The following is a 27,987-nucleotide window of genomic DNA, read 5'->3' on the forward strand; positions in this document are numbered from 1 at the left end:
ATGTTGTCACAGCCAAACAGGAACAAACCAAATTAAGCTACTATGAGAAAAAGCAGAGTGCGCATTGTGTTAAAGACTGAACTAACAGATTCTGAAGAGTGGGAGAATAGAGATAGAAAGAAGCAAAATGATGAAAAAGGGGTCCCTATGTCCTCCAGCAGTCTAAGCCTATAGCAGCATAAATAGAGATATAGCTCACAAAGCTCATGTAACCTGAGCTTCTCTAACTATAAGCTTTATCGAAAAGGAAAGTTTTAAGGCTACCCTTAAAAGTAGACAGGGTGTCTGCAGGAGAGGAACCTGATAACTAAAAGATCTGCCTCCCATTCTACTTTTAGAAATTCTAGAAACCACTAGTAAACCTGCAGATTGAGAGCGAAGTGCTCTGTTAGAAACATAAGGAATAATCATATCTCTAATATAAGATAAAGCTTGGCCATTTAAGGCTTTATATGTGAGAACTAGGATTTTAAATAATATTATGGATTTAACAGAAGCCAACGAAGAGAAGCTAGGATAGGAGAGATATGATCTCTTTTTAATTTTCATCTCAACTCTGGCTGCAGCATTTTGGATCAGCTGAACGCTTTTAACTAGTTTGATGACTTCCTGATAGCAAAGAATTACATATGACAAATTAAACATAAAACGACTTTTAAGTCACCACAGTGCAGAAACATGTCATTTCAGAGATGCAACATTTTTTAAACGTTCGCTGCGCTGTGTGTTTCAACCAGCTCCAAAGTAGTATGACTCATGGGAGAAAGGTAATCACAGGCAATGATGTGGACCGCTGCAGGGCAAGCCCCATTGTGCAGGAATACCCTTGAGAAAGTCCACGCCGTCTGCAAATGACTGCTCATATAAATCTAGGGATCGCCCTGGCTTCACAGCCACTCACGTTTGTCATTACATGCGCAATAAAAATCCTCACCCAATCACAGCGCAGTTTACAAACACTGCCTTCACGCCATTGGCTAACCGTAGACAAGGGCGTTTTTTGGGGGGTTGCTTGCTCCAACAGCACCATCTCTGGCAGGTGTTGTGTGCTCTAAAATCACTCAGTAGGTTAATTTTTTAGGGCGATAGGCAGGTAGAGATATAGAATTCTGCTTTCTTTAGCTTTTAATTATTATTACTTTTTTTAATGCCTTCATGTTTGTACAATTTAAGTCGACGCGGACCCCAGCGGAGCGGCGGTGAATGAGGCGAACGTTGGGGTTCCCCTCTCTCTTTCTCTCTGAGCCAGACACTTTGCTTTACGGTAAAATTTGGACAACTACTCCTTCATCATTCAGCTCAAAAGACGGAAAAGCCCCTACATGTTGAACATACTTCACCACCGACCGAGTCCTGAATGAAAGAGGAGCCCTCCCCGACCGCCGCCAGGATCCCCCCCATCCTCCGTTCTCCCTGCACCCGGTGTTGGCAGCAGAAAAATGATATGTTGATGATATTTTCTGGAAGCGCTTTTGTTTTTCGTGTCGGGGTTTGCATTATGCGGATCCTCGGGGACGCCGCGGAGTCCAGGCAAACGGACGTTTTTTGCTCCGCTTTGAAAAAATGAGGAAGCGATTTCATAAAGACCCAGAAAATGGCAAGAAGGTCTCGTCGTCCGTGGGCCCGGATTTAAGCAGAATGAGAAAGAAAGGGGCGATGAATGCAACGGCAGCAGCAGCGTGAATAGTTTCTCACAGAATGACACCGAGGGAGGTAAAACGGCGATGAAGGAAGGCGATCTGGACAAGTTTTGAGTCGCTCATAATGAACAGAAACACTTTACAGCTTCGTGTCAGATCGTTTTCACCATTCTGAGAGCTATTTCCTTTCGTTTTTCTTCTTTTGGGATTTTTCTAATCCCTCCATCCATTATTATTTTTTTTTTACATGTAATATATATTTTTTTTCTTTTTATATTTCGGATCCGGATTCAGCCCTGACTGTTCAATGGAAGTATGTTATCAGTTGCCGGTTTTGCCTCTAGACAGGCCGGTTCCCAAGCATGTCCTCAGCCGGAGGGGAGCCATTAGTTTCAGCTCCAGCTCTTCCCTATTCGGGGCTCCTGATCCAAGACAGCTGTCACAGGTAAAGAAAAAATAAAAATAAAACCCCACATCTTTCAATCCTACTTTCACACTGGGGATCACACTTGTCATGAGGAATTTCCCAACAAGTGCATTAGTAATTTGCAGGAATCTTTCAGGTAGTTTTCTAAACATATTGAATTTTTTCACATATAATTACACTAGTTTTAGTCTTCATCGTTCTTTTGATTGTCAATTAAGCCTATTTTTTCTATTTTGTGGACTTACTGTTTCTGTTAGACTCCTACCAGCTGTCCAGCATGGTGGTGGCAGCATCATCATGTGGGAAATCTTGCTTCATTTCCACTGAGGAACTGGTTCATTTGCACATATTTGGTGCAAGCTTGATTCACCTTGAATCTATAGCTATGCTGCAAAAACAATGTGGAAATAAGTCAAAATTTCTTAAATTAAGTGTATTTACCCTTAATTTGAACAGGTAAGTCCTCACGGAATGAGGATTTTTACTCTTAAAATAAGGTAGTTAGATAATATACACTTAAAATAAGACAATTCAATTTTTTTTTCTTATTTAAAATGTAAATTGTCTTACCTCCTCAATTAACAATAAAATGCACTTATTTTAAGAAAAAAATACTTATCTATATTTTGATTTTTTATTTCAGTGGTGAAAGTGTAGACACAACAGATTGGAATTGATTATATTTGTGTATAACGACAAATGTAAGGCTTATTGGGAGACATTTTAGGTTGATGCTTTAAAACAGAGCCCATTAGAGGACTTTATTTAAGCTGAACCAATTCTGCAAAGACAAGTGGTAGTTCATATCGAGAATATTTGCCAGATAACTTGTTGGGGGAAAAAAGGGGATGTGCTTTAAGTACAACTACCTTAGAGACATTTGATCAAATTCTGAGATGGGTGTATTTATTTATTTTAAACTGGAATGTATAATTTTAGGCCAGGATACATGTCACAGGTGGAAAAGTAATCCAAACATGCACTATGACAACTAGAGAGTCATAGTGGTAATCATACAAACCTGTAATGAACATGGTTATACAGAGGGCATTCATAATCTCCATAAATCTTGCAGGTGGTTGCTTGGTAGTTCTTAGACTCACTTTATTTCTCTCCTCATGATGACATATTGCCATGTGTTACCCTTTAGCACTAGCCCATATATTGCTTTCTAGTAGATTTAGACATGAAGCCAAGAGATTTTCTATAATAATGCAGCATGGTTGCAAAATTTCTTTGTCAAAACCTAATCTTATATGACAAACACATGAAAATCACGTTAATGGGTACCACTGCCATGTAGGTTGATTATTATACTGCATACAGTATTTTGGGCTTGGATATTTATGTCCAACACTGTAAAAAAAAAGCTGTGAAAACCTGGATTCTATAGTTATAAATCACACATTCACAGATGGATTTAGTTTTAAGTTTCTGGTGGCTTATTCAAACATATTAACAGTTTTGATAATGTAACTTTTTAAAACCTTGGCATTCTCTTTAAAACTGGTCGTCGGCCCATGTCTACTGCACACAAAGTGAGTATTCAGTTGCACAGAAGCCCCTACTCTTCTTATCAGTCCAACCTTTTACAGCAGACAAGAAGCTGTCTTCCAACTTCGTGTTTGCGCATGTTGACCCCAGATAAAAGGCCCCTCTTTCAGTCAGCACTAACATGATGCTTAAGTTTCCTTTTTTGGATTCATCAGAAGGAACGTGCCAGTCTGTTATGTTATCATACGCTGACACATTGACATAGCATGAATTATTGACTAGGACTTGAACTTCCTTTTTCTTGTAGCGCATTGAAAATATCGCTCTGGTGAGCTCAGCTCTGTTTTTTTAATCACCTGTTTTGTGGTTAAAGATAATTGTGAGCAGAAAAAAACGGGTTTAGGTCGCAGGTCCACATTTCTGCCTTTCTTTTATGTTTAGTAATGCAGTATAGTGCATCAGCCTGTTGCTGAGTCATTTTGGATTATTTGTCTTTTATGTGTCATCCATTAGTTCTTTGTTCAGTAGAAGAATTCAATCTTGTGTAAGATTTGTGCTCAAGGAAAGAACCTGTACTGATCAGTCATGAGGTATTTACGTCTACCTACAATTTTTCAAGTGCGTTAAGCATTTTTTAAAGTTATGCCAGTCATTCATTTTGCTGTTCGCTAAGCTGAATTGTGATCATATTCCCTCCCCAGTTGGATGTCTTTTAGAGTTTTGTGAACCTAAATGAGCTCATCCATGCTTGCAGACAGGACTGCAGAAATTAAAGTTAGCTTTTCTGCTGGCAGTTGTTATAATGTATTTTATAGGTTCGTTTTACAGCACATTTGGAACGGCTTAGTCATCATAATTGAGTTTCTGTTATTTATTTCAGTGGTCGGAAGGCTATGTAAATAGCTGAAGTGAAGCTATATGCAGACAACAGCATGCTTTATTTATATCCGTGGTAAGGCTAATGTCTATGTTGAATGAGAAAACTGCATTGAAAGAGCACATGTATATTCATTTATATATATAAGTGTTGTCCAGAGTCATTTGCAGGTCTACAGATTTCTGTTGCATATTTGGTGCTGCTAGCTTATCAACATGGTGCCTCTGTAGGTGAGCCCGCAAGTTGGTCGTTTTTCAAGTATAACGTACTGCACCATCAGAGTTCCTGCATTTTGCATTTGTTTTGTCAAGTCCTTTGCTCTTTTCATTGGCTTTAAAACCTGAATTTGCCCAAATGTCTGATTTTAGGGACGAAGGCGCTTCTAAAAGGTGCTTCTAATAATGCTGTCGGCCATTCAGCAAATACGTCTCACCTGCACTTCGCTGTGAACAGAAATGGCACACTGTAATGATGCCCCCCTGGGTTTGGGAGGTATATCGATATTGAAAGCCAGAATATTGATATTAGATTGTCTTTAAGAACAATAGATTTTTAGGCACAGACCTACTAATGTGCATTAAAGTAGTGCTGCCTGGAGAGTTGGTCTCTGTTAGTTGATGTCTGAAAATAACCATAATCTGCTGCATAAATTACCTTGTTGGTTTTCAGTATCTGCTCTAGATGAGGATCTCATGCTGTAGGGATGGAACGATTTATGAAAACTGTCCGAACCGTTCGGTTCGACTGTCTTGGTTCGGTTCGTGTGTATTGTGTTTGGTTCATGCGCTGCTCCTTTTTCTCATAGGTGAAGCGATTACACTCCAGAGCAGAAGGTGGCGGTACTGCGACCAAAGCCAATCACCAGTAGTAAACAAGAAGAAGAAGCTAAGCAGCGTAGCCGGGTGTAGCATAAAAAATCAGTTGTTGTGGAGAATTGTGGTCTGCTGTATGGGACCACTTTACATTTAGAGTGACCTACGATGACGGCAGAAAGAAAGTTGTGGATAAAAGTGCAAGAGTGTGCAAGCATTGTGCAACAAATTTTGTTTATGCTAACAGTAACATGACCAACATGTCAGGCTAACAATCAACATATACCGAACCGAAAAGCGTGACCATGAAACCGTGAACCGAACCGTGGATTTTGTGAACCGTTCCACCCCTATCATGCTGTGTATTGAGGAGCTTTAATCTGCTAGTTTGGTAAACTGCCGTTTACTCCTGACGAGACTAATCACGACGCGGTAGGCGGGACTTTAGAATGGGTTACTTTCAGTGCCAGAATTACCCATAATGCAACAGCTTTATGCTTTTCTGCTTGCTAAACACAACTCATTCTACAGCTTAAGCCAGGCCTACACTGTGTGATTTTCAGTTTTCGTTCGGGCCGACTTTCAGCCTGATCGTGAGTCGTGAAGTGTACAGGGGGTAAAGAGGGTAAATCAGCCTCTCACGACCACCTCCCAATCAGAAATTGTAAGGTCGGGATTTCGGCAAATTGCTCAGTAGGCAATTCATCTTTTTCTTCCTCCTCTCAGATGTAAACACAGCAGCATGGCAGGGGTGCAATGAGTGAAATGCAGTTCTTTCTGTAAAATTGACAGACCGTAGTAGCCATGTTTGCTCAGCCATGTCTTTGTCCAAATATGTCGTCGCCTTTTCTTTTTTGGGCTTTCAGCACAAAATTGTACAAATTGCCAAGGCAGCACGTTTCACTCTAGTGAGCTTCATATTCCCCTTCTATTTGTTTGGCTTCCAGATAGACGAGTCAGTGCAGCGCCATCTCACTGCGGAGCTGAGTCTGACGTGGTTTTTAGACGTACAGTGTGAGCAGGTAGATCGCATCAGAGCGTCAGGGCGAACATAAATCGGGAGCTATTTTAACTCACACTGTACAACCAAACCCAGCGGTTTAGTCGTACAGTGTGAGCAGTAGATGTGTGCAACAATTGAAAAAATCGCACAGTCTACGCCGGGCTTTAAAGAGGCATCATTTACTGTATAGGTCTTAATGCTCAAGTCACGTTAAACCACGCTCAAAGTAGAGGTGACCCGCATGCGCAGAACAAGAACAACAAGACGTGTTAGAAGTCAGTGTCTATGAATGGATTTAAAGCTGGTTAAAAAGTCAAAGTAGACAAAAAATACAGCAGACAAATTGGAAATGTAGACGGAGGAGAAAGAGAATTAAACAATTAATTATGGCTTTCTGTGGAGCAGTGACAGCGACATCTCCAAGTAGAAATGCATGGCTGTAGCGTCGTAGTCAACTGATCTATTGCGGTATGACCCCTTTCTTTTGGGTCATTATACAGTTTCTGCGGGTTAATAAAAGTACTTAAATTATTTCAATTAAGGCCTTAATTGGCATTAAAAGTCTGAAAATATGATTATCGTGGCATTTAAGATGCTTTATTTTTTAAATAAGTTTATAAAGACAATTTCATCAGATATGTTATATTGCAACATAAGCGAGGAACAGCCTCCGGTTGATCGTAAAGCCGTATGCTCGGAAAAGAAGCTCAAAGTGGAGAAAAGGTTAGAGAATGAGAAAAATGAAAATTTCAACAACAGTGGCTGGAAAACAAGGAATTCAGAACATGGCTGCAGCGTTGCTGAAGGATTTTGCTGTAAAAAAAAAAAATATATATATATATAAATATGAGAGTCATGGGTACTTGTTGATGGCATTAAAATTATTATTATTTCAAAGAGCATCAAAAAGCATTCAATTAGAGTTACTCATTCCTGTATAACCCGTTATATCTGCCCAAAAACTTATTAACTCTGAAATTTTGTTGTCCACTGTACACCTCCGTCTTTGCTGTCCTCCATGTTTGTGCTTTTGTAATTGTTTTTCCTTCTGCTATGCCTGTACAGAGTGATATCATCTAAATGCTAATTGTGATATGGGTCGCTTTGCTGTTTAGAAAGCAGTCAGATTCCAAAAGATCCAACCTGTGTTGGATTTAAAACCACATACTAAAGTGTTCCAGATAGGATTTGGAAAAAGTCAGATTTCATGTGACTTGGCCTGTTAACACAGAAATAAAATAATGTCACCTGAGTCACTTCAGGGCAAAAGATGTGTCAATATAGACCACATTTGTCTGTCGTATTAACGTAGCCTTAGTTTTCCAATTTACCTTCAAATAAATATTAGCAAGCCTAGCTTTCCCAAAGTAAATTCCTGGCAATTTGGGTGGCTATGACCTGCAGCCTCTCACGCAGGAAGATTTTCTGCTTTTAAGGGTTTACAGTTACTTTCAGAACAAGCCAAATGAGTTTGCAGCGGATTGAAAGTGGTTGCCAATTAAGGCCGACCTACCTTAACTTTATATTATTTTAAATATTTGACTTGTAACTTATAACTCTGCATTCTTGTCACCCCTAAAACGGGTTTTCCTGGATAAATACAGCTTGAATAAATCAGTAGTTTTGGTTAATACATTAAAATTCTTCTTTTGCTCTGTTCCAGCATTCTGCCTCCCACCGTAATAAGACTTTGAATAATTTCGCTGTGGTGATTCTTGGAACTTGCATCTTGGACCAACACAAGGGAGAGTTCCCTGGAAAGATTTCAACGCCCCTGCTGTTACGCTGCAGCTCGATTCTATGCTACTCATGTGCTCACAAACAAAATTTACGTAGTCCTTTTAGTGAAAAATCTACTGGTTAATTTTTCTCAACTCTGCTGTTTGTTTATTTGTCTCTGTAGGTTATCCTGCCATTTCGTGTTTTTTGTCATGATATAAAAAAAAAAAGAAAAGAAACTAAGCTAGCAGCAAAAAGACTTGCTCCCATAAGGCTTTGCTTCTCTCATTTTGAAACACTCAATAACCAAAAAAACTCCCCAAAAGACGGGTGAACCTGCATGGATGCATACAGACAGCAGTGTCATTCATCATTTTCTACAGAGCAATTACACTTCCACAAATATTATGTTTAGGCCTTATTTATGACCATAAGGGTGCGTTTGTCCTTAGTGGCTACTGTGTTTTTGTGTGTGGTTCAACAAGCCTGTTGTTTGTGGAAGCAGGGCTGGACTGCCATGGCAAAAAGAGGCAGTTAGGCATGTGCCTGTGCTCTGTGGGCAGTGGTTTGGCTCGCTTCCACATTCACAGATGGCCGGAGTCTCAGTGTCTTTTCTTTCTCCGGCTATCTTGTTCTGCTCACTTGCAAGCTCCCTCTCTTTCATTCTTCTCTACCCCCCACTCCTGCCTCCCCTTCCCTCGCAGATGAAGACATTTCCTCTTGTAAACAGTGGACAAAAGAGTTGGGTTGAAGACACAACTTGGTCTCAGAAGGATATCTCGCTCAGTGGCTGGGGAATTCTTACAATAAGGTTTAAGGAAAACAAAAACGTGGAAATCAATTGATTTGTTTTCCTCTTTTGATCCTTGTGGGCATCTGTTACATGTTTGATTTCTGTATTATTAGCTTATAAAGGGAGATATTTTTGCCTGGTCATAGTTAAAAATTGTGTTTTACCTTGTAGTTTTCCATTTGTTTTTGAAAAGCAGTGGGTAAAAACAAGATGGCAACTTAATTATTAAATAGGTTTTTAAGGGGTGAGAGGCAGGATCAGCAGAGGGATGCAGGAGAACAAGTCATGTGGTTTTCATTGTTTATGAAATACAGATGCATTTGCTCAACTTGGCTTTGCTGCACACATTTTTACAGATACTGTGTTTCTAAATTAATCACAGCCATAGGATTGTTTCCAAATTGTAGCCCAAAACTTTCTCTTTTTTTATTTGGATTTAATGTGTCACACAAAAAATAAAAGTAGTAAATAGTGAAAAAGTTTGAGAACTTTTTTCTTTTCTTCATTTTTCTCTTTATTTTTGATTTTTAAATTATAATATTTTTCATTCAGAGGTGATCTAGTTGAAGGGAATGAAGGTAATTTGATTTCATTTCATTCACTTACCATTCTGAAGTAATTTTAAAATTCATTTCAACAGCGCATTATTACGGATACACAGGGGCTTGCAGATATTCATAGAGCTTTTAATTTTCTTTCATGTTACAATAGATGCTGTTCTCTCAGTTAAAGATGGGACAGCGTCATGCTGTGGAAATATTTTTTTCTTTAGCAGGGACAGGAACATGGCTGGTGGGAGGATGGGTGCAGCTAAACGTAGAGCATTTGTTAAAGGAAACAAGTTGGAGGGAGCAAAAGATTTAGGGCTAAGAGGAGCCACGACTCTGAACTCCTCAAGAACCGCTGTTCTGCAGTCCGTTACCGGTCACTAGCACAGCTTTGCAAAGTTCGCCTACACGCTAGAAAGTAGGGGTGTAAATAATAATTGTTTTGTATCGATGCATCGATCCAAAAGCTGACGATCCGATGCATCGACACGTCCGCAAGATAATCGATTCATGTTTTTTTTTATTTCCTCCGGTCTATTTTTATCCATTTGCTCCTGGGCGTAATTCTACCTCCCGTGCTGCGGTGGCGCTAAACCTATTTTGCCCTCCTACTTCTCTTCCTGGTTATACTCTTACAGCAGTGTGTTGCAGTGAGCTTGACACAGACATTTTTAAATTATGCTCAGTATTGAAGTGGTCTGAGCTACACACTGTGGGTCTAGATACGGCCGAGGCGGCGAGGAAGTGGGGGCGAGTTTAGTCCGACGACGGAGGGACATGAGGGCCGAAAAGAGCGGAGATACAGGTGGAAAAAGGGTCACAAGTTGTTTTCCGCAATTTCAGTCATAAAAACAAAACAAGCCGGCCTCCTATCTGCGGCACTGTTTGCGGTCGGCTAAAATTTGGGAGAGGAGCAGCGGAGCGTCTCTCAAGGGGGCGGTGACGTCGACACTCTGGAGCCGAGGTATTGCATTGAACTCATTGCACTGATTATGTGCAGTATTTTTGCAGTATTTTTTGATGCAACTTTTCTACTTCTGTTATTTGCTGTTGTTTCTAAAAAAAATGCATAACGATATTACAGCTTTCATTGATTTATTTCAAACTTGAAACTTTGTTTAGCCTGTAAGGTGTTTAACAAAAATAATAATAATAATAAAAAAATATTTAATCGATTAATCGAATCGAATCAAATCGTGTTGTATTCTTGAGTATCGAAAATAATCGAATCGTTGGGTCAGGAAATGGATACTGAATCGAATCGCCATGATGGATGTGATTTACACCCCTACTAGAAAGTCAGTTTAGCCATTTGATTAGGATTTTAATAGCAAGGGACGCAGGAAAATATTACAGGACATTCTGATTTTTTTTTTTTTAGATACGTTTTGATCAAGGCTGTTTGCGACTTGAAATGGCCTGGACAAATTTCAGACCTACATACAATCTAGAATATGCGACAAAACTGGGAAATTGATGTTCACCAATTATCTCTTTTTGAATGAGTTTTGAGTGGTTTCCCCCAAAAGCTTAGATGAGATATACTTAAAGGCTAGAGCTGCCACAATACAAGCTATACTAGCTGTCACTGCATCAAAACCGTGATCCTAGAAACCATGGATACAGTGAGAATAAATTGAAAAAATTAATCGGATTAATCGATTATTGAAATAATCGTCAACTAATATAGTAATCAATTAATCGTTAACTGGAATATAGAGACTGTAAAAATTGCCTTTAGCTAACAGAGCAAACCACTTAGAGCAGGAATTATACCAAAGTTTTAAAAGAAAATATAGAAACATTTTGCATCTCTTATTAGGGGTGTGCAAAATAATCGTCATGATGATGCATCGTGATTCTAATTTTCATGATCTACTGCATCGATTCTTGACACCAAGTATCGATTATTAATTAAAAAAAATGAGTAAACAAAATTGCCTGAATGGTTGGCGAACATCAGCCAAAAACAAGTGTAATACAACTTCCAGTCCGGTAGATGTCGCTGCTGATGTGTTGATGCACACTGCCTTGTGTCACAAGCATTTCTACTGCGCCGAATCATTCAAAAACAAAACATGGAGGAGAAAATATTGCAATGCATCGCAATAATTCAAGTATCGTGATGCATCGTGATAGAATCGCATCTTGGCTTGTGAATCGCGATTCGAATTGAATCGTGACTTCTTTGGCAATACCCACCCCTATCTCTTATCAACTTTTTCATCTGTCCATATGCTCTGTACAGAAGAGGAAAGGTTTTAATTTCCCCTGCTTTAAATTTGGTGAAAAATCTTCTTGAAGGAGCCTTTGGCTATCCGATTAATCGATTAATTGAAAAAATAATCAACAGATTAATCGATTTGCAAAATAATTGTTAGTTGCCACCTTAATGCACCCGTTGCTTTACGGATTTGTACTCTCTAAAAATGTTTAACAATATGTTGATTCAAAATCCTCTTTGCAATATGAGTATTTGCTATATCATTACAAAGGATACAAACAGTATTTATTTTGGATAAACTTTGGACAGCCTTACCGCTCACACTGCCTGTGCTCTTTTTTTTTTTTTTTCCTTTCTTGAAGAAAGTCTTAGGTGATGGTGGTGGTGGGGGGTCTGCAGGGATAGAGCAATTGTAAATGTGTAGCTTTAGGTGAATGTGTATTAGCTGATATACTGATATCTTAAATGATTTCAGGTTTGGTTTTCACATTTCCTTGATGCATGGATATGCAAAATCCAACTTGTTCTTGGTCCATCACATAAAATCCAAATGCATACATTAGACATGGTGGTTTCAACATGACAATGGATAAAAAGTTAAAGCGATATGAGTACTTATGTGGGACGCTACTGTTGTAGAATATCGCCTTTTACCATAACTACATTCACTCCCAATTCTGGTAAACAAAAGGATAAAGAGATGCACAGCATTGATTTGTTCTGTGTTGCCACATTGTTTCTAGCAATAGTGGGAGGAAAGCGGCTCGGGCTGCACGCTGTGATCTACTCAGTCTGTTACGTCACCAGCAGACAAGCCGTGGAGATTGTTTTGTCATCTGACTGTAGATAACCTTCTTCAAATTTTGAGATGTTAGAGACGATGATAAGCTTTTGCATGAGGGTAAGCGATGGCTGTGTTTGTTCATGCGCAGTCTGGATGCTTCTTTGCACAGATTGATAAGGAAGCTCGGGGCTGCGGTTCTTTCTCTGGGAGTTACTTTGTTGATTCAAACTGCCATCAGATTGACGTTGTTTCAGGATGTGGTAAGAATGCTAAAGGAGCTGCTCAGACTCTGAGCTGGGCGTTTCGCAATCTTTCACAAACTTTTAACCCCCGCTGGACCTTTTGCATAAGTGAGCTGGAGTGTGCAGGAGGGTTTTTCAGATTGTTTAGAGTGTGGTAAATGGACAACATCCTGTCTTCACTGAAATACAAGCACTCTTCATGATTCACATCACGTTCATTCCTTTCTATGAAGGAGGGGGGGCTGTTGTCACGTGACTGTGATGTTTTTGTGCTGCAGTGTTGAGAGCGACCAAGCATGAGAAAGTGGTTCCACACACTGACACACTTTCAGACCCACGGAACCTGCACAGGGTGAAATGTATGTGAATATCTGTAGCTTGAGGAGGTTTCATAGATCCATGTCTGTTTGGTTTTAACTTATAAGTCTTATCACCCCTGAAATTAATTTCCTTGATTGAAAAACTATTTTTCATCACCACAAAAAAGACTACATTGCACATAAATAAGCACAAGCTTCTATAAGCACTATGCATCCAGAGGGAAACATTTAGGCTGGACCAAACTCATAAAATGTGATTTAAATGTTTGGAATATTATAGTTTGATTTGGCAAATGTTTTACATTTCTTTTATGAAAAAGTAAATACTGGATCTGTCCCAATCCTATAAAAATAACCTAAGGCTACAGGATATTTGTTTGTTTTTGAAGTGTTTTTCTCACTGTTAATAATGCTCCTAATAGTTAATGGGGGGAAAAAACACTACCGTAAAACCAAGTATCTTACAAACATCTAATTTGACCAAAGACTAAAACAAAAGGCTTGAATACAAAAAATGTTCTCTTTACAATTAAGCAGACTGCTGTCGATGGGATCGACAAAAAAAATCATCACTAGAGGCTGTTTATGGAAGGTTTAGTGGAAGGAAAAACTGCACAAACAGCAGGAGCGGCCTCAGACCCTAATGAAATGGCTTACTGTGCGTCAAGGTTGCTAAGGCTATATTTTCGATCGTTGTACTCAGCTACAGCTCAAACTTTACAAGGAAAACGCAGAGTTACAAGTTCACAGCTCCCGATGCATGTACGGCCTGACCCTTTGATGCAATCTACCTGCTCACACTGCACATCCAAAAGCCACACGTCTGACTCTGCGCCGATAGATGACGGTGGTCAGACTCTTCAATCTGGTAGAACAACTCCCATGTTTGCATATATGCATTGCGTGGGATTTAGCCTGATAAACCAGACTAAATGTGAGATTAAATGTGTAATTTATTCTGGCCCTGATGAATGAGACATCGGAAGATTGTTGATGAGAACAACCCGTTGTTTTTCAAACCACTCTCTTTGCCTATTAGCCAACACTCTGACCAAGGAGCGCAACTGACTGTGATGTACTAAGCGCGAAATAAAGCTGGTAGGGGAGTGTAAACAAACAGCCTGTCGGTAAAACGGTGAATACGTCCTTCTTGAAAATGAATGAGCGTAGAGCCTCTTCCTGCTCAGGTTTCAACGAAAACCCCCAAGTCTAATCCTTCTAAAACTGATTCCAAAGCTGAGTCAAACAAGAACTGCAAGAGGCAGATCGCCCCTTTTTACCCCCTGTATACTACACGACGCAGGATGCACGATGAGGCTGAAAAGGGCAAAATATCGTAGAGTGTATGCTAAGGGTGTGCAAAATAATCGTCAAATCGATGAATCGTGATTCTAATTTTTGTGATCTACTGAATCGATTCTTGAAGGCAAGAATCGATTATTAAAAAAAAAAATGAACAAATAAAATACATTAATGGTTGGCGCACATCAATCAAACCAAGTGGAATACAACTTCCAGTCCAGCAGAAGTCGCTGCGGATGTGTTGACGCCTGCTGCTTTGTGTCATAAGCATGTCCGGACTGATTATCCTCATTTTGTTATTTTAAGTTTGATGAATCCTAAGATCTTTTTGTTGGTGTGTCCATGCCAGTAATAGTAATATTTCTGTCCAGTATTTGTTTTCATGGCAACACCTCCAAAAGTAATTTCAATAAATACAGCTATGTATGAATTCAGTTGCTTTCAGTTATGTATCAGTTGAAGACACTATCCAGATCACACCCAGCCAGTCAGCCACTGGTAAGGGCTGTATCTTTTTCTTACAGTGTTCAGTGAAAATATCACAATGCATCGCAATATTTCAAGTATCGTGATGCATCGTGATAGAATCGCATCGTGGCATGTGAATCGTCATTCGAATCGAATCGTGACTTCTTTGCCAATACCCACCCACTGTATGCCCAGTCTGTGCGTTTGAAATGTAACATTTCAATATGACTTAAAGCAATATTTATATTGCGTAAAAAAACATGCATGCATACTTGCTTAAGCTATGTGTTACAGGTGATTGTTTTTAATGCAGAAAAAACTACCTTTAAAGTACAAAGAGATGTTTGGTAAAATCACAAAATAAAAAGTAAAAAAAAAACTCTTTTTGTAGATTAATCTTTCCATCTGTGTAACACATATTGAAGATACCACTGAATCCTGAAACCAAAGACCTAAAGACGATGTACTTAAAATGGCTTTAAAATTCATGGCGTGACCTGTGATGACGGCGAGACTGAGGCTCTTATTGCAATTTGGGTGGAGGATGCTTTCCAGGCGATGTTGGACGGAACAAAAAATAATCACTAATTTTTCCTACTAGAGAGCAGTAGTACCGTAGATCGTCACTAGGAGATGAAGACAGGGAGAGAGCTCGGCACGGTTAACTGATCCAAGCTCAGTCCAAACTCGCACGGATCGGTTTTCAGAGGGTGGTGTAAATGGGGCTTATGTCTCACAAGTTACCGCTGCAGCTTTCTCCTCCATTGAGGACTGGGGTTTGTTTGCCCTCCTCTGGCGGTTCAAAGAAAGGGGACAATTAAGCTGACCCCGAGAAGCAATTAGAGTCTGGGGATAGTATTTACATGAATGAAATTCCTGCGCAGCATAAGCAGACTGTGAGAAAATGAAGCACCCCCTCGTTACGATAAAAGCTCATGTACACAAGGGCTGTTTAAAGCACTCCGTGTAAAAAAAACACAAGGGTCTGAATACTTTTATGGCACTATCTCTGGCTGTAAAAAAAAAAAAAAAAAAAACCTTACAAGTTATAGATAAGTTAGCCTGATGAGCCTGCAGCTTTGCTCTGCAGATACCCTCATTGTCACTTGGCTCCCTAAGGCACTGGGGGGGACAAGTTTGTCCAACCCCATCAGTCCAGCTATCTGCTCTCACAGCAGCTGAAGTGTGTCACGCTGAACAGGGTGCTCATAAAACAGGTCGACTCCATCGAGGACTTTTTGTGTATGTAGCAAACAGCGGGAGTCGCTGGCCCTCTCCAAATCTGCCCGTGTTTATGATGTAGCACTCAGTTACTGGAATATGCAGTCCCAAGCTTCACAAGAGGTCATAACTCAGGAGGAAATGTTCACTTCATGAAACGGCATCCAGCCTTGCCGCTTTTATCTCACAGAGGGGGATCTACCTGTGTGTGTGTTTTACTTTGTGATATGTCTGTTTATGAGTTAGTGCTGGGGCTCATTTGCTTATCCTCCACTGGCTGCCTGCAGTCACTCTGACCTCGGTTACACTTCACGTGTGAAGTTTATTATCGTAATAAAAGCAGGTTTTACACCTGTCTTCAATAGAGGGAAGTTTAAGGAATAAATAGATCAAATGCTTTAATAATAAAACTGGATTTGTTGTTTTAATTACTTCTTTTTATCCTAAACCTGCTTTAGCCTTTTTTATCTTCAAATATTACTAAAAGACCTTTTATTTTTGATATCTTTGCCAAATAACTGTATCATCGTTTTGGCTCATATGTAAAAACCTTTTTTTTTTCTTTTCTATCTCTCGGACTCTAGGAGTCTAAAAGAAAATGACAGACACTGAAGCCCTTGGGCTGCTTACTCTATCAGGAATTTTGACATTAGGTCCTGACCTCAGAAACATGAGTGTTCTGACCTCAGGCTGTTGGACTAAGTTGAGATAAGAAGCGGCAGACATATGTAAACGAGCTTACATGGAACTACAGATAGCACAATGAGCAGACTGTTGCGCTCACAGCGAAATCCAAACAAAACAGCATTTAGTTTGTATTCCAACCGCTGCGAGCAAACGGCAGCTAAGTGCAACTCTGGGGGCCAGATGAATCAGACGAAGGGTTTGCTGAGGACTGCAAGGGAAGATGCTCTCTAAAGCAGAAATCAGCATGTGTGTTCCTGCTTTTAGATGTAAAAACAAATTACAATCACACAAATTCTGCAGATGTATGCAAGCCACGTTTCATCTCTGTTAGCCACAAGTTTATGCAAGCCCTCACACAGAGTCGATGATCACGTCAATGTGATCAGATCACGTTACATTTTGACAGTACCTCATCTGCTATACTAGGTCAATGAGGTCACCTACAGTACTACTGTCAACGTTGCTCAAAAGTGCAGATTTGATACATTCTCAGTTTTAGTTTTACATTGATGAGCCCTTTTAAAACCAGATAAGTTTCATTGGATTACTTAAAGGAGCTACCACTTGGTATACTAAACAGAATCCTTCTGATATGGTCTGCAAATTCACATTTAATTATTAGTAGGATTTTTTTTGTTTTTAATCGAGCTCATTTTTACCTCTTTTTTTTAACTATTTTCTTTTCTTTTGAGGCTACATACAAGAGTTTAACTCCTGTCTGCGCATCTATGTACTCTGGATATTTGTTATTAAGGCGTGTGTTGATTGGTCTGAGGAAGAGACGGTATCAGGGCTGGCCTAGTTTTATGTCTTGATACGGTCCAAAACAATAACAAGATCTCAGAAATGGCGAATACACATTGAGAGACCAGCTAAACTGTGTCTTACCTGCAGCATTAGGAAATTACTATACTGTAGCCCCTTGTTTGAAAGTGGTCCTTTGCATAAACATGCACACACAGAGTAAACACATAAAGCAGTTTACAAACTTTCACGTAGCAGAGCAATAAAGATATCACTACACAATTTAAATCTGTATGCTACAAGTTGATGTATTGTTAGCTACATAAGCAGTTTTCTGTGGTTTGTTTACTATAGTTTCCTGGTGATATTAAATGATAAAGTGCAGGTGAGTCCCTGATGGTTGGATTAGCCACGTTTTCTAAACCCAGGCCTGATGCCATCTGCACCTGGTATTATCCCAAATTAACAAACCATTCTGGTGCAAAACGTACATCACAGACCTGAAGAGCTATGGGTAGAGTCATTGGAACATTGTCATCAGATACAGTATGAACTTTATCCATTGCTCCGCCGTAGTTTGATCAACAGGCAGAATTCAAATATTTTTTCTATTTGTGCTGACCACAAACAGCGGAGCATTTGATGTCTGCGTGACGTTTGGATATCTTTACTTTGACACAACTCATTAGTGATAGCGGTGGCTGGACGCTACAACATGGTCCAATCAACCTATTTACCTCTGGCCTCTCGCAGGTGGACCATGTGGAGGCGTCAAAACTGCTAAACATGATGATTATAACCAGAAATGATAATAAAAGCAAATTGGTAAGATTTTGTTATTTTACTCCAATCTACTTAAAGGAAGTAGCTTTTAGGCATTCTTGCACATTATATGAGCAGCAACGCTCAAAGTAGCAGATTCATCCACTGGATGGATGGCTATATTGAAAGAATTCATTCAATGGGATTTTTTATTACTAAATGACAGAATACAGGAGCAAAAGTACAGCTAAGTACTTTACCTGTAATAAAATCAGTGCTAAAAACCTCCAAATTACTTTTTAGCAATGAACACTATGTACTTTATCGTGCTATTTCCTACCTTTTTTTTCTTATGTGGCCTTATGTCTAACAAAGCTGGTGATTAAATGAAAGTTAGCAGAAGTGCCCCTATTTGTTTTTGTTTGTCGTCCTCTGATCACCAGGCAGATTACCTTTGTTATACGTTCTAGCTCACGTCATTGATCAAATGCTGAGATATGGGGACTGTACCACCCATGTTTTCTTTTAGGACAAGCTTCAGGAAAAAAAGCTCCTCCTTGAGCTTAAAGAGAAGTAACAGTTACGAAAGTAAAACATTCAGTAGATGCTTTTTAGTTAAAATATTCAATGCTTTATCTCAACAATTGATGGGTTTTCCCTGTATTAGCTGAACAAAATGTTAAGCTGTTTCTTAGAGGAAAAAAAAAATGAACATGTTTGTGTTTCATAAGAATAAGTCCTGGGTCATATTCTTGGAAATGTGAAGAAAGCTCCTCTCTCCCACTTGTTGCTACATAGTGCTGCTTAAGCCGGGCATACACTGGGTGATGATTTCAACTGTTGCACACAGCTACAACTCAAACTGTATGACAAAACCACAGAGTTTAACAGTTCACTGCTCACACTATGTGAGCTGACGTTCTGATGCGATCTACCTGCTCCCACTGCACTTCCAAAAACCACACGTCAGTCTCAGCACCAAGAGATGGCCTTGATCGGACTCGTCAGTCTGGAAGAACTCCCTAGTTTGCACATGGGCAGTGCTCGACTCTCTGATAAATCAGCTCATAGCTCTGCTTCAACAGCAGGTTCCATGCTCACCTCACAACGGCCGACTGAATTTCAACCGTATTTAATTTTTTCCCGACCTTACGGTTCCTGATCGGCAGGTGGTCGTGAGAGGCTAATCGCCCCTCGTTAGCCCCTGTATACTACACAAGGCACAATAAGGCTGAAACACAGCCTTGTCTAAAAAATACTTGCACGACTGCAGAATCGGCCCGAAAAAGGTCAAAACATCTTCAGTGTATGGCTGGCTTTACATGGTAAAAAGAAACCTACTACACTTTTCCCTTGAGTTCAACTTTTTGGAAACATTTTACTTTTGACAAGACACACATAGGCCTTTGCTGTCAAACTAACAGAGCCTTTTCAATCAGTCTTTTTCACTTCCCAACTATATAACAGCACAGATTCAAAATTGTGAAAATTATATAAAGGTTCAGTGTTTCCCACATGATTTTAAGAGACTGTGGTGGGAGAGTCTCTGATCCTCGAAGGTTTTGCACATTTTTAAGCTTGGATTATCCCACTTAAAGGGGAATGCCGGTTTTGGTTTTTGGTGATGTCTAGTGCTACTACCACAGATTATCTCGCTCTCGAACTGGAATTGAACCATTCAGATTAGCTAGTCGAATGAATATAAGGGTTAGAGCGTAGCCGCCTGTGGCCCGGGCTGCCTGTTCCAACTCCAGTTCGGCGTGCCAATGACGTCATACACCTACATGGGTAAGTAGAACATGATGTAATAACGTAAAATCAAGGGGCCAATGTAAAAAAAAAAAAAAAAGGTGTTCCCCTTTTAAGTACATTTTTGAGGCCATTTTACTTTTTCTTTTTTCCCCCTTGTGGTCAACTCAGGAGCCTACAAATCATTATCTTAGAGACGAAAACGCACTCGACAAGTTGATTAAGTGACTGTTGCTGTGTGAATCAAATGCCGTTATTTAAGATAAAACATTTCAAATTTAGTTATTTATTTTAGACCAAATAACATTTTACATTTACATCCCGCTTGCTCCCGCCCTGAATGTAAGCCAGGGGGCCTACTGCAGCACTGAGAGGGACTCCTGCGGAAGCAGGAGAACGGGGTTGGGACGGGGGAGGCGCCCCACGGCAGCACCTGCCGCTGGAGGACAAGAGTAGGAACGATACGTGCTTTCACATAAGATTCTCCTGAAAAGTCGCTAAATATAGCAACAAAATCGCTGAGTTGGCAACACTGCACAGGCGAACCCGGCAGCCGGGGCGGCATTTTAATAAAGGAGGGTGGGACACGCGCTTAAAAAAAATATATAACTGGTGCTTGGAGTGGGTCTCGCCCTGGGAGTAGAACCGCCACTGACCACGTGGCGCACATTCTTCCTGTCGCTTGGTTGCGGCCGTAAACAATTTGTCTCTCTATGACGCTGGGTTACGGGCGGTATGAAAGTACAGCTGTGGAATGGTCTGATAAACTGACAGATCTTTGTCTTGTTGTTGTTTTCTCTTTCTCTGTGTCTATATAAGACTGTGGTGGGCCCAAACAAGACTGTGGGACTAAAGAGGTGCACCAGCAGCATACATAGTCACAAGCTTGAAAGCATTGACTGGAACCATCCATTTAAGAGTTTATGTGACTCTCTTTCTTGTACCATATATTTTTCCTTCCACTAATATTTTCATTAATATGCTTTTAAACAACTGTTAGCTTTGTGGTTTGTTTTTTATGGAGAATTTCAGCTTCTGTCTGCTGGCAAGTTAGCAGCCTTTCTATGATTATTTAGGCAATAAGATAATTCAGTATTCATCATTTCAATTTTATTGTTCTTATATAATAATTTATTTTTAAGATAAATTAGCACAATTTCATTAAAGGTATTGTGGAGGATTTTCGGGAATTTTTTAAAAGACCCGCCTTCTCCACTTTAAAGAAAATGCACATGCACAACCCTGTACTTGCTCCCATCTGCTCTAACCCCTAAGTCCCCAAATTACTGTATAGAGTGGGGAATATATAGTGGACTTTATAGTGAACTTAGTTAACTTACCATTTGGATAGATGATCACTGCTTTTTGCTCCCTGTTGGGCATGTAACTCCTCCTCCACCATGCCATATTTATTAGTTGCCGCTGTCAGGTAGCAACAACCTATGTCGACAGCTGGCCGCTGTGACAGCAAATCCCATAATGCTTTGTGAGGAGAGCTCTATGCGAAAAGCATTATGGGATATATTTGCCTCTTTTGAGGCCTTTTCTTCTCATACACTTCGTAGACACTTTTTTTCTTCCAACCCTAGGCCATTTTCAAAGAACTGCAATAAGAAAGGTGAGCTTCAATGACTGAAACCATAGCTCCCCACAGATATCCGCCTGGAAGTGCGGATTGACAGAAAAATATAGCTAACTGGGGACGAGCACGTAGGACGGCCTTTACGTCAACATGTCACCAGAATAATTGACAATTTGGACAACCACTTATTTAGATGATCCACCTGGAAATAAAGGATCAACCTCTATACCTTTTAAGCAATAATACACAAAATCAATAAAAATGCTTGAAACGGCTTAGTTAAAATTTGATAAAATATATTTAATTAAACCGGGTTCCAGATTTAATTTTGATATTAGATAAAAATCCATGAAGGTGCATATATTTTAAAACTTGTATTACCTTTCCAAATAAACACAATTCATCTTGGATGAATTTATTTGACTGAAATTATTTTATTTCCTTTTTTAAATCTGGTCATCTTAAGAATGATGACACAGATAAAAAAAAAAAAAAAAAAAAAAAGGAAAAGATTAAAATCCTTCTTTCTTAATCCTGGTATCTCATCTTGTAACACATTGCCCTCTATGCATCTGTGCTCTAACACACTTGTTGTAAACACGTTATGCTTTGCAGTGGCCCATCATATATAAATCTAGTAATTGAAATCTGAAACCCTCCTAAAATTTGCACAACAGTGTTCTTTAAATCCAAGAGTTTAAAAACTGTTTTATGTAAACAAACATATTGCATTTGTGACATCAAGAGTTTTCTTTTTTCTCCCACTCTAACAGCCCAACACAAAGCCCTCTGCTCTAGTACAAATACGAATCAATGGCACTTCTTGCCTAACTCAGCGTGATGGGCATGTGGTCTCTAAGGAAAGAGTATCTGCTTTTCTGCAACTTTGACAGTAAAGCTAAACTTTGTGTATTCATGACTTAACCCTGACCATGACGCTGATTGCGTGCCAACACTTCAGAGCCTGTGCATGTGTGTCATTTAGTTTTTGGTTTCCCTGCGAAATCTTATCAAAAGTTGTCGTTTTCACTTAAATTGCAGCAATCCCCACCCGTAATGACTGGATCGCACAGTTCCCACAGTTTTCTGTTACCACCTTCTTACTCTCAAGCACAGGCAAACCCATGCATACATGCACACAATATATAATGCTAGAACCAAACACTGGGCCTGTGTGTAAACAAAGAGCCTTGTTGACTCTAAAATACAGCTTTGCACACCCTGACTCGAGGTGTTTGCTAGCTGGTAAAATATTAGCTTTGGATTGGCGGCTGTCATGAGCTCATCGGACAGACACGGTCAGGTGTGTATGTATGAAGTGAATCCATAGTTAAGCATAAGGATACGATGTCACGAGTATCACTAGCAGGATCATTTGTATTTGCATGTGGCTGCGTTTGATGCTTCACCAGACAGTCACAATAAAATGATCAAAGAATACAGATGGAACAATCACGATAATACAGTTTTTCCCTCAAGTCCGTCTTTTTGTCTGAACATATTAAAGTAAGCAGACCTTCTCTTAAAACTAAGTGTCCAGTTAGACTCTTGCTGGTCTCTCAACCATCCATTAAACGTAGCAGTGATCTAGTTTCCTCTCAGCTCTATACAAGGGAAGCCCCAGAGAGAGGAGTGAAGAGTTGGGCTGGAGGGGCGCCAGCGTATGCAGAGTGCAAAAGGAGGTGAGCCAGCACCTCAGCGTAGCTCCAAGCAGCTGGCGGTCGACAGAGCAAATATACATTTAGAGCAGTGAAAGCAGCCGCAACTCCCACCGTGATTGTGACTCTCCTGCTGCAGCTGCCTCTGGCTTGGGTCTACCAGTTGGCTCTAGATATTGTTTTAGATAAAGAATAGAAGTAGAAAATACAACTAAAACAGTGTTTTTCTTTACTTTAAAATAGAAAAAAATATCCCTACATAAAAACAGCCTTTAGACTCAAACAGGAATCCATTTGCCACACGACGGATTAACATTATTAGATTGTCTTTTTTTAAAAATTTTTGTACACAGTAAGTTCCACAGTGTTTAATATGCAGTGTCAAAGTACATTGTCTCTTTAAGAGTTATTACAACAACAACTGGAGTAAAATATACACTACATAGAGTTCTAATTTTACACTAATTCAGAGTCGGACCAAATGCACTTTTAAAGTGTTACTTTAACACTAAAAAAAATTACTTTGTATATATTTAAGTGTTAACTTTATTTAGTTTATGTTAATTCAAACGGTAAACAGTGATTAGTCAGAAAATGGGGGTTGTAACAATATAGTAAGGATGTAATTGCATTAAAGCTCCCACCATAACTATCATGCACAGTTTTCAGTTTACCTTCAGCAAGCAAATTATTACTAATTATTAATTACTATTATTAGTTAATTTTCATTGCATCAGTTTCAAATACCCGCAAAAATGTTTTAACATAATATCTGTCGGGACAAAATAAAGTCAGACTAACACTGCATCTAACTTAGTTTTTTGTGAGTTAATTAGAGAGATGATCCTCTAATCTGTTTTAAATTATCTTTAAATTCTCTTCTATTAAATTTGTGATTAAGCCTGCGATTTTGAAGGCTTGAGGTGAGGTTTATCTTACAGTGCTGCTAGTCCAGGCTACGAACACAACCCTGTAAAGCCATGACCTCCAACAAAAAGTACGAGAGTACGGAGACGAGTTGTGTTCCTTGAAGGAAGCTGCACATCGTTGAAACCCTTCTCAGCTCGGCTATAATGTTTACTTTTAAACACCGGTGGTTGAAATATTGTCTCTTTGCTTTTGCTTTTATCTGGTTGCATCTGAGTTAATGTATTTGACAGCTAAACAGTCAAACATACCAGGAGTTTTAGTAAGTGTGACGACCAGATTCAGTTTTAATGTTTATTTAAAAATCTCTGTTGTCACTGTTGCCTTGTTTTAATACTAAGAAAATGCAAATACGCCAAAAGATTTCTTTAGATGAAAATATTTCAAAAGGGTTCCATATTTGTGTATAAGGTATATGTACCGTTTTTCTGTAATCGTGTATATGTGTTTTGGGTTTGTCTCAGTACTGTATCTGTTTCTATAATAAGCTGTTACTGAAAACGTTTATAGTTTAATTTGTTTCTAAAGCTATCACTCCCTGCATAGAGCTGCAAGTCATTTCTTTTTATCCCCTCAGACTAGGTTTTCATGTAGATTTGTTTGCTGAAGTGCTAGGCTAAGGCTAGCCTCTCCTCTTGGTTTTGATCCAGTCAGTCATCTGCAGACCTGTGATACAGGGGGGGGAAAAGTGTCCCCCTGCTTCATTAATTTTTTGAATGTTGTGAAATGTATTGGCCATTTTATTTCAGCAAAAACAAGGAATTTGACTTTGGTTTCACTGCCTCGCAGACATTAAAAGTAAACTTTAGGGTATATAAAATAAGGAAAAGGACGTAGATGCCTATTTTTCCAAACACAAGTTAGAACATTTGAAATAAGCTTGTTTTTGTTTCACAGAGGAGCTGACTAATCTGGCTTAGGGTGTTGTTTGTGTACAGACAGTGTGAAGCAAGAAACTGTTTGTAGCAGTTTGCAAATAGTACTCTGTAGCATCAACCAAAAGCTAAAGGTCAAAACAGTTTGTGCCCAGAATCTGTGAGGTCTGCAGCGATGTCTGCAGCCGGCTCCTGACCCAGACCTCTGTTAGTCCTGAATGGTGACAGGGTCAGCTCTGATAACTCTCTGTGCAATACCAAATGTTCGTTTTGTTTCTGTGTAACCTGCCGCATGCACAGCAGGTCACACGATGCAAAAAGGAAGTTGCAGCAACCACTAGGGTCACTTTGTTTTTCCTGTCAGTATCATTGTGAAGAACAGGCAGTTAGCCGAAAAACCATGATTATTTTAGAGTAAAATGTATTGTTCTTAGAACAACACAAGCTGCTTTAACAAAATAAGCTGTAATAAAAAGAATGCCTTTGTATAGAACTGCTTCATAGCTGATGGAGGAAACACTGTAGTAAGGACTGACATACAATCACACCAGTTTAACAGCATCAACTGGCAATTAAAGAAAGTCAGCGACTTTAATACCGATCATTTAAAGAAAGATCTTTGTTAAGGAAATGTGCTAAAAAGTTCCAATACAGATTTCGCATTCCAGATTTATGAGGTTTTTGTGTATCAAAGGTTAACAGAACGTTTCGGTAACACATATTTATGTGTGTGTAATGTCTTATGTTTAGATATCTAAAGTAGAAACAAATCTAAATACAAGCTCAAATGATCTGTGTTTAGTTTTGGTGTCCTTTATATGAAAAACAGGGACTTATATAATCGAAGATTGTAGCCAGATGCAAATGGTCCTGACTACCATTCTGCTGACGTCAGAAGAAGGAAGTGTTATTTATTTATTTTGTAATCTACACTTTTCCGTCTGTGCGTTTACAGCGGTGCTTTTTGGCAGACTCTCAAAGGGAAGTAAACATGGAAAAAAAAAAAAATCTCCTCTTGGATGAGGTCAGATTGGGATCACTTGTTATAATTGCCTTCATGTTGAGCACCATGTGTGTTTGTGGGTGCATTTCTACGCGTGTTTCCTCATTGCACATGTGTTTCTCACATGACTGATTGCGCATTACCAGGCTGGTGATATGAAGCAGGAACATGTTTATCAGTATAGCAGTGATGTATGTGGACTCTCATCTGCACAGAGATTAGAACCAAGAGTGAGCAGCATTGCACCGCCCTGCACTTACCAAGTACTGAAAGTACATTAAACTCTTTAAAATGACGTCTGTATTTGTATCCACTGCTGTGAAAAAGTATTTGAACGCATTTTTTATGTGTTTTTTTTTTTTTTTTTTTACAATTAGATGTTTTGGATCATCCAATAATTTTTTATTTTAAATATAGATTGAATAGGTGAAACAAGAATTTTTAAAGTAATTTCTTTTTCTCCTTGCTGGCTCTTACAGTAACTATAATAATGCACATTTCTGTGCAGTTTAACTTTCTGCACCAGTTGTTTCTTGCAAAGATTATAAAGACTTTGTTCTTAATTCAAAAGAAAATGTAGTCGTTTATAGATTAACTAAGTTTTTAGGACATAATTTCTTATTACAAATCTCCCAACTTTACAGTTTAATCTAAATAAAAAAAAAAAATTTCAAGTGAAATGATCTTGCTGCAAGCATAGATGATCATGACTAACTTTACTCTCAGATTAAGTGTTTTCAACTTATTAGACACCTCACTATTGCAATGTGACCCTGTAAATAAAGAAATTGCTTTAATAGAGTCAGCCTGACGGGCTTGCTTGGCATAAATATCTCCAAAAAGCAACATAACTTGCCTTGATCTAAAAAAAATCACAAATAATTTTATGTCTAACTCCTGTCAGTCTGGAAAGGATCCCAATACTATTTCTAAGGCTTTTAAACTCCAGCAAACCACTGACGGCTAATATAATCAAACGGAGTAAACCTGGAAAATGTTATCTTTCTATAATGAACTGCTGTTGACTGCGATTCTTTCTTTTTAGAGACGAGGGGCCATCTCCTATGACAGCTCAGACCAGACAGCGCTATACATTCGTATGCTAGGTAAGTGTTGCCCCGTTCTTACCTTCACACACACATGCACACTTTGCAGACATGAGAAAGTTACAGTCCCCCCGCCTCGGACGTAAGCTATTCTGAAGGTCTAATGTCCTAAAAGGCATCGACATTGTCGATGGATTTCGGGATGAAGAGATTATGAAGATAAGAATACTCTATGTATTTTAAACTATTTCTGCTGTTCTTTTTAATCTCACTCACACAGCGAGCTTAGCTTGTGCTCGTTTGCAGGGATGCAAGTCTTTTGGGTTTGATCCGATTTGAAGTACACGGTTTGATTTCTGTCCTAAATAGAATAAAAGCTGGTGTGTTTGCTGTTTTTGCACGTGTCTTTGTGTACATACTGCGTGTGTGTGTGTGTGTGTGTGTGTGTGTGTGTGTGTGTGTGTGTGTGTGTGTGTGTGTGTGTGTGTGTGTGTGTGTGTGTGTGTGTGTGTGTGTGTGTGTGTGTGTGTGTGTGTGTGTGTGTGTGTGTGTGTGTGTGTGTGTGTGTGTGTGTGTGTGTGTGTGTGTGTGTGTGTGTGTGTGTGTGTGTGTGTGTGTGTGTGTGGCGGGGGGCAGGGTATCCACTTACCCTAAGTAACTCCAAACAGAAAAAGCCGTTTATAAAATGGAAGAGGGGATGAAGGGTTCATAGATCGGCCAGTCAGATGGAGCGAAGTACATCTGAGAAGGAGCTGGATCAGCAGCTGCTTCCTGATCAATAAGGTCATTGGGGATATGCATGCGATTAGAGCCTGATATGCCTCTGAGGTCTGTCTATTTGATGTTGATGTGGGAGCATAAAGGCAGCTTTAGTCAGTATAAACAGGATTTTGAATGGTAGGAAGATATATTAAAATAGAGTTGCTAAAATGACAGCCTATTGAGTTGAACCTTTTTGAATAACATTTGACAATTTGGAATTAATATAATTGAAAACTGTAAAACAGAACTACTTCCTCATGTATCTAGCCTGTTCTTTCTCACTCTCACTACAATTGGCTATTAAAAACTGTTTATTTG

General features: G+C 39.3%; 1 protein-coding gene across 5 annotated transcripts in view; it reads left to right on the forward strand.

Moving 5' to 3' along the window:
- The first annotated feature begins 1,014 nt into the window (after window positions 1-1,014).
- pde7a (phosphodiesterase 7A) overlaps window positions 1,015-27,987 on the forward strand; it is a 45,342-nt gene continuing 18,369 nt past the window's right edge. For 3 of the 5 annotated variants that reach the window (XM_038293646.1, XM_038293648.1, XM_038293649.1), the window contains exons 1-2: window positions 1,016-2,085; window positions 26,907-26,967. In XM_038293646.1, the coding sequence (XP_038149574.1) occupies window positions 1,948-2,085; window positions 26,907-26,967 (199 nt within the window). In that variant the 5' untranslated portion in view covers window positions 1,016-1,947. Of the gene's footprint in view, window positions 2,086-26,906; window positions 26,968-27,987 lie in introns of all 5 variants that reach the window. The other 2 variants (XM_038293644.1, XM_038293645.1) reach the window with 1 other exon arrangement.

Source organism: Cyprinodon tularosa, unplaced genomic scaffold, assembly GCF_016077235.1.
Source record: "Cyprinodon tularosa strain WSP-4 unplaced genomic scaffold, ASM1607723v1 ctg33, whole genome shotgun sequence".
Taxonomy (NCBI): domain Eukaryota; kingdom Metazoa; phylum Chordata; class Actinopteri; order Cyprinodontiformes; family Cyprinodontidae; genus Cyprinodon; species Cyprinodon tularosa.